This window comes from Ammospiza caudacuta, chromosome 13 (assembly GCF_027887145.1).
Source record: "Ammospiza caudacuta isolate bAmmCau1 chromosome 13, bAmmCau1.pri, whole genome shotgun sequence".
NCBI classification, from domain to species: domain Eukaryota; kingdom Metazoa; phylum Chordata; class Aves; order Passeriformes; family Passerellidae; genus Ammospiza; species Ammospiza caudacuta.
Window position 1 is genome coordinate 15489103 of NC_080605.1, and position 7830 is coordinate 15496932.

The 7830-nt window shown below is 51.7% G+C and overlaps 1 protein-coding gene across 1 annotated transcript; it reads left to right on the top strand.

Annotated features, from left to right (window-relative positions):
* The first annotated feature begins 1411 nt into the window (after positions 1-1411).
* On the top strand, positions 1412-7474 carry LOC131563480 (mucin-2-like). The gene is made up of 3 exons (XM_058813549.1): positions 1412-1762; positions 4544-4667; positions 5298-7474. The coding sequence occupies exons 1-3, from the start codon at positions 1699-1701 to the stop codon at positions 6370-6372; spliced, it is 1263 nt and encodes a 420-aa protein (XP_058669532.1). The 5' UTR covers positions 1412-1698; the 3' UTR covers positions 6373-7474.
* Positions 7475-7830: the final 356 nt, after the last annotated feature.

Consider the following 7830-nt stretch of genomic DNA (forward strand, 5'->3'; position numbering starts at 1 on the left):
CTAGAGGAGTCCTCTGCCAGGTAAAAGACCTCCAGCCCAACCTGCAGAGGAACAGCAGCTGCCAGAGAGCAGTTTGTGCCTTAAAACAACAACGCCTGTGGCAAGTTATGCCTTTGGCAAACAAAGCACTCCCACTTAGCTGAATGTCAGAGCCCTTCCTCAGTTTTACCTATCTCTGGCAGCAAACCCTTTGCAGAAAAGGCAGGTCCTGTTCCTTCAGGGGGGATGTGAGCACATGTAGGCTGTGCCATCACTTCCAACAGCCGAGGTGCCCAATGGCTTCAGGCAATGCCATTTCCTGGGACAAAAGTTTCCTGTGGACCTTGAGAAAACACCATTTGGGGAAGGGCCAGAAAACATCCCAACAAACTCAGCATGTTCTGTTCTTGCGAGAGCAAATAGACTATTTCAAGCCTTAAATTTTATTTAATTTCCTTGAAATGGCCTCTTTCTTCTAATACAATAAAACAAAAACTGAAGTTGCAGGCTGGGATTTTCACCAAATGCAATATATGGAAACCAGGGGGTTTTTGCTTTTGAAAAATAAAATCCCAACTGGAATTTCCCACTGCACAGAGATGCCAGATTTTCACCAGCCTAAGTAAACTTCAGCCTAAAAGATTTCTTTTCCAAGGCAGTCACAGACCCAGTCTGGAGCTTATCTTAATCTTTCAGTTGAGGGAATTGTTAGGGGAAAACTGTTCTGTCTCCTGGGACCGGAGATGAAAGAGAAAGGAAAGGTGCAGGATGTGGCTGCAGTGCTGGTACATCCTCTCCTGACCTGCCACTGGGGCTGCCGCTGGAAAGCCCTGACACAGCCTGGTCCCTGCAGAGCTGGGGCTCTCCTGCTCCTGGGGCTCTCCTGCTCCCAGCAGCAGCAAGACCCCGATGTCTGAGCCCCCTGTTCATGGAAAATCAGGCAGCAGCAAGATCCCGATGTCTGAGCCCCCGTGTTCATGGAAAATCAGGCAGCAGCAAGACCCCGATGTCTGAGCCCCCGTGTTCATGGAAAATCAGGCTGTCCTAGCGAGCACACACTGCAGACAGCACGGCCAGGGCACAGCAGCTGCCTGCAGAGCCACCGGGTCCCTGCTCATCCCTCTCCTTGTGTTTGGTGATGCTCCTTAGAGGCAGCCTGGCCTGAGATCGAAGTGCAGCTGATGAGCTCACGATCCTGATTAGCAAATTCCGTCTCTTTTGGCCTAATGACTGCTGCTGTAAGATGGCTGCCAAAAAGGAAAGGAATAACTGCTTTGGCATTTTGGGTAATTAATGAGCTTACTGAGCAGCGGGGAGCTGCAGTTGAAGGTGGGGAGCGCTTTCCCAGCCTAAGGACAGTGATGCTTTGGTGAGAGAGGAGGAGGGAGCAGCCGACGTCTGCAAGTCCCTGCCTGAATAATTTGCCAAGCAGTCTGGGCTGCTGTGCGTGCTTTGGGAAAATCTGGTGTGAGTACATCTGGGGAATTCCAGGAGCCATCCCACTGCCTCTGCTATTCCCTGCCCTCTCCCTGTTCCCTCCTCCTCCTGGCGTCACCCTTGGACACGTGAATAACAACTAAAGCTCTGTCTCGGGGTTTCTCAATCCCGAATGAGCGGCGGCGTCTGTGTTGCTCCGGGGGATGCGATAAGCAGCCGGGAGTGGGAAATACAGCCGGGAATCCCTGCCTGCCTGCCTTTCCTCCTGCCCACCACGGGAACATGACGGCTGCCTGTCTCCAGATGCTGCTGTGGGCCCTGTACCTGGTGGTGACCCTGGCTGGAGGTGAGACACGGCTCCGCTCGTCCCCACCCTGCCCGGGGACAGCCGGGCTCGGGGGGATGGCCATGGGGCCGGGACGGGGGCGGTGGCACTGGATGAGGCTGTAGGGACCTGTGCGGGAGGGATGCAGGGGATCTCAGGGCAGGATCAGGCTGGGTTTGGGAAGCGATTTGGGGGGCGGGGGGAAGCCAATAAATGGCCGCAATCCCGGCAGCAGGGACATCCGAGAGCGCCGAGATGGCTTCTGTCACACGGGAGGGCAGATGGTGAGAGCGGCGGAGACGCTTCCCGATAACATCTGTTAGGAAAAAAAGCATGATGCGCTTCTCGTCCCCCTTTTTCACGTGCCTGGGGACGTTGCAGGAAGGCTGCAGCCTCGTCAAGGATGGGTGGGGGTCTGAGGAGACGACACCGTGTGCTGCAGGTGCCAGCGCTGCCGTCCCTGTGAGGCAGGGGGGTGTCACTGTCACTGCTGTCACACACTGCAGTGTGTGTTTGTGAGGGGAGCCTCTCCTGCTCGGACAGAGATCTCTGCGGGCTGTGTGTGAGGGGAGCCTCTCCTGCCCTCAGGACAGAGATCTCTGCGGGCTGTGTGTGAGGGGAGCCTCTCCTGCCCTCAGGACAGAGATCTCTGCGGGCTGTGTGTGAGGGGAGCCTCTCCTGCCCTCAGGACAGAGATCTCTGCGGGCTGTGTGTGAGGGGAGCCTCTCCTGCCCTCAGGACAGAGATCTCTGCGGGCTGTGTGTGAGGGGAGCCTCTCCTGCCCTCAGGACAGAGATCTCTGCGGGCTCCGGGCCGTGCTGGGCCGGCTCTGCCGGGGCCAGGCTCGCTGTCGTGGCTGTGACACAGCTCCGTGCTCGCCACCCTTCAGCAGGCGGTGCTGGGCTGTCCCGCAGGCTCCCAGCACCGCAGGCAAGGCTGGACTGTGCCCGGAGCCAAGGGGTGATTATTCCCAAAGAGTCCCTGAGATCCGTGTCCTGCTGCCAGGACACGGGAGCAGTGATGGAGCTCCTCCCTCCGGCACACCTCCGGGCAGGTTCTGCAGCGCTGGCCCGAGGAAGGGGGACAGCAGGGACACCAGGCACCTCACCCTGCCCTGCGAACCCGCTGCCTGCTCGGCACTGCCTGACTCTGCTCACCCTTTCCCCCAAAAGAGGACACAGGGCTGGCCCTGCTAGAGGCCTGGTGGAGCTCCCTGGAGAAGCTCCTTTGGGGGAACTGTGCTGAAAATTAAGTGCCAATGGCTCCTAAGAGCAGCGGTCCTGGGCCGAAAAACTCCCAGATCCCTTTGGCAAAGAGTCAGATGCAGCTCAGAGAAGCAGGGTGTGTGCCCCGGGAGGAGAGTTCCATGCTCCTGGGGCACCCCTCTGTCCTGGGGAGGCTTTCCAAGCTCCTCCACTCTGAGAGAAACCTACCAGGAGCTCAGCCACATGGAAACCGTTTGCATTGGTGCCAATAATTGTAAAATCAGTTCAGGGATCTCAAAGGAACAGATTTGGTTCTCCAAGGAACAGGGATTGCTCCCCACCATGCAGGGGACGGTGTGGCCCTCTTGTCCCTGTGCCTGTTTTGTTGAACTGTGCTCTGAAAGTGGAGGCCACCAGCTGAATATCCTCTGGCTAATGAGAGTTGATTGGCAAGTCAGCTGCCCTGAATTCCCAGCAGGGAATTCTTGACCCTAAAATGCCACAGAATACATTATTGTGTGAAAAGAGAGTTTTGCTTTAACTTGACTTGACTGAGAGTTGGAAATGGGCTTCTGTAGAGGGGCCACAGGAGTGTTTGCTTGGGATTTCTTTGCAATCATTTCCCCAGTAACTTATTCAAATGATTCAGAGTGCTCTTGCATTGATGCTCATTCTTGTACCTGGTATCTGGATCATTCCTAACTGAAATGCATAAAATTCGCCACATTCCCTTGGGGATCAGGGGCAATATTTTGTAAGAGACAGCCTGATTGAAACCAGATGCCAGTTCCTTTCTTTACAGAGGCTCCAGATAAATCAGGGATTGTTTTTGTAAATCCTGCCCCCAGGGATGTCAGGAACAAGTTGTCAGGATGTGTTGTGCAAGTGCCTGTTGTGGGAGGCTGGAGGTGGATGAATGGCCCCAGTGGTGTGACTGGCCCTGCCCCTTGAAGGGGTCAAGGGGGGGTTATTTTTACACTTTGCAAATTGAAAACTGTGTTTTCTGCTGGAGGTCGAAAAGATGTGTTTGGGAAGCTGGGCTGCTGAGATACCTGTGGGACTGAAGCATCGTTGCCAAAAGGTTCTTGCCCTGCACCCTTTCTCTGAGCCCAGGTGATGCTCAGAGACCATGGGAGCAGAGAGGCAGGATGCTCACCTGGAGGGGAGGTCCCACAGAGATAAGACTGATAAGGAGAGAGTAGAGCACCCTGTCCACTGGTGAGGCTTGCAGCAGGTCTTTGGGGGATGAAATGTATTTTCTGGGCATTATGCTGAGACCAGTCCTCCTGGTAGCCAAAGGGAAAAGGTCCTGCAGGTCCAGGGGCTTGCACATCCTACAGGACAAGCTGAAATGCTGTCCCAAAAGCCCACAGGTTTCACAGTGCTTTTTTCCCCTCAGTTTTCTGGGTATCTTATTGCATGTGTGGGGGCTACAAGCAAATTTGGCTTTGTGGTCATCAGGATCTGTCTTCATCTCAGTTCAGCAGGGATTGGAAACTTTCGTGGCTTTGGACTCTTCCCTGGAAAAGGGAGACATTAAGCAGTGCTGGTTTATAGATAAAAGCCAACACTTAATGAATTGAAATTTTTATTTCAGGGCAACCCAAAGCACATGTGACGTGTCCAGGAAGTTGCAGAAATCCTTCACAGAAGTTTATACCAGAGAGGCTGATCAGGAGGTTCTACGAGACTGACTCTAGATGCAAACAAAATGTCATCATGTAAGTGCTGCCCCACTTACAAGTGGGATCAGGGTTAAATGGGTGGGGAAAGGGACTGGGATATGTACCTGGAAGGACAGGGCAGAGGAATGATGTGGGGAGAGAGCTCACGTGTTCCTCTGAAAGCAGATATTTGTCTGAAGACAGATTCAGACTTGTGAGCTTGTCTGGAAATGAGAAAAGCTCCATTTCTTTTCTTTGGCATAATTGCTGTTTTGTGCTTATGCTGAAGTTCATGCACCATTGACACCATTTTATTGCAGCCCAGGGGGTGGCTCCAAAGTGAAGCTGCTGGGTTGACCTTGGGAAGTGTCACAACACCCAGTAAAAGTAAACCTGAGAGGTTTTCCTTAATGCTTGTGTGTCCCGGGGCAGCTGGTGCCTGTGGAGCTTTCTGTGTCCAAGCAGGACAATGCTTCTGAACGTGAAAAGCTTATTAGGGGAAAACCCTTCTCCCATGAGTCATGTTCAGCTGCTCATTCAGTCAGATATCAGAGGCACCTGCCTGCCTTTCCTGAAATGAATCATCCAAACAACACTTGGTCTTTGTATCTACACACCTTCCCCACCGCTCTGATCACCTGAACCAGTGTTTTCTTTATTCAATGAGTGATCCCTTTGTATTTTCAGATTTGTTACTGTGCAGGATAAGGAGATTTGTGTAGATTCAAAGGCAGGCTGGGTGAAGAAGTTCCAAGACAAACTGGGCAGGAAAAGTGCCACAGTGACGCCACCACGTGATGTGACCTCAGCAGAAGAGCCTGGAAGCATTGAGAGACACGTTGGTCTTCCAGAACTGCCTCCATCTCCAGCCACTGCTCCAGCTGGTTTCTTCCAAGGGACTGGAACAACACTCAGGGAGAGAGAACATGCTCCTGCTGCCACCACAGAGGTGTCCAGCAAGCCCCCCCTGGGCAGGCAGGAGCTCCCCCAGCTCCCTGCAGGATCCAGCCCAGTGACACAGGAGGAGGCTCTGCACCCTGGGGTCACTCCAGGAGCCAAGGGGGAGCCCTCAAATTCTCCTGTTACAGCAGATGTGGGCTCCAGGCAGCCCACCCCACGCCCCACTGGTCAGCACACAGCTTCTCCTAACTCCAATTCAGACCTGATGGCTGCTGCCACAGCATCAATCCAACCTGCACTGGCTGCCAATGGACCCCTGGACCCCACAGGAGCCAGAGCCAACACACCAGACACTGCTGCCAGCAGTTCTGGGTCAGATCTCCCCTCCATCTGGGACAGTGTGAGGACCACAACAGTCACAGAGACAGCACCACAGACTACTCCAGTGTCTACTCTGAGCTCCACCACTGCCACAGACAAAGCTGCTTCTGTCCATACCAACAGGCTTGTTGGTCCCTCTGCAGGGACAACAGCATTTGATCATTCATTGCCTGTAGGGAAGCAAGAGCCTTCAGACACAGGAGTTTTTACTCACCAGGCACTGTCAAGCCAAGCCAGGGTGCAGATGATCACAGTCAGGCCAAACAATCTGCCCCTGCCCAGCTTCCTGTCAAAATCTCAAATGCACTTTGTCATCCCAGTTTCTGTGGTATGTGGACTGACGGTTACCAGTGTTGCCCTTGTGTGGTTGTATCTGAAATTTGGAGTCAAACCAGAGGAAACATCCAGAGAAATGGTGCAGGGCTTGCTCTACCAGCAGGCAGGACATCAAGACAATGCCTATCCAATGGAAGTAATATGAATGCTTCATACATGGACATTTCTGTTTGAGTGTTGCTCCAGAAAAGCTCTTCATGCTGAACTGGTGACCAGTAGGAAGCAAGCCTGGGAATAAAAATCACAGAGAAAACTGGTTTTCTGATAGAGCAGAATGCCCAATAATACATCTACTTCATCGTTGACCAATCACAGTGTTCTGGAAATAAGGGAGACACTTCTTTTCTGCTGGCACTGTTCTGTACAAAGGCTGTGGCTGTTCTCTTGCTGTTGCTGGCTCTTTGCCAGCTGATGTGATTTCCCAAGTCACTCTTGGGAATTTTCTGTGGTTCATCGTGGCCCAGGCAAGAAGCCACTCACCCACCCACACTGCTGGACTTGGGCTCAGCCACCTTGAGCAATCTTAGCACCAAACCCACACAATTTGCACTTAAACTCTCTGCTGCTTCTTTCTTTGCACTTCAGGTCTCTGCTCTGCCTGACCAAGACTGAGCTGGTGCCAGCTGGGTGCTGGCTCTCCCTGGGCTGATGGAATTTACTCTCATCATTTTCTCTTGCTGGAGGCACGAAGAACAGCCCAGCTTTTCAGAAATAGTTGACCAACACTGCATCTGATCAGCGGAATGAAGGTCAGTGCTACAGATTTTCTATTCAGAGAAGCTGGCAGTCCACAGTCTGTCTCCTCCTTGAAATCAAGCCCTTCCTTTTAGCAGCTCTGGGTATTTCTTCTTGCAGATGAATTTTGAGAGCTGGCGCTTGGCAAATCAATGCAATAAATCCCTTCTGCCAGCTGATGCACCTTGTGCCCAGCTGCATCCATCACCAGGGCAGGAAAATGCTGATGAATCTTCACAAATGGGAGAAATCAAGAAGCCACCCAATAATTTTGCTATTCCTGTGTTATCATTGGAACATTTTTGCTTTTCTCTGCAAGCACAAAACCCAGGAAGTGTGGAGCTAAAGGCAATTCTGGATGTAGTCATGAAAAAATTACCACAGCAGACATTCTTTTGATCCCATTTTCTCTCTAGAAATAAGCACATTTGCTGATCCTCAAAAAAAAAAAAAAAAAAAAAAAACAAAAAAAAAAAAAAAAAAAAAAAAAAAAAAAAAAAAGAAGCACAAAATGCTTGTTCATGGTCCTGTACTTCAGCCACATTTCAGTTTTTCCATTTTGGATATTTGGATAGCATTGAGCACCAGGCTATGAAAGCACTGTTACAGAACCAGGCTTTTTTAAACCCCAAAGTGATTTTAACACATCCTGACAGTGCTGTACATAAGTCCTATGTTTTATCTGTGGTCAAGTCTTGAAAGCCCTTATAAACTTTGACTCCAGGATAATTCTGCTGGAGTGTGCAAAGGCCTTCATGACGTGATGCTTTGTAAGTAGAGACATATCAAGGGTCAGACCCCAATCAGCCTCAGGGGATCAGATCCCTAACTACAAATATGCATGCAGAAAGTAAAAGCAAGATCAGCA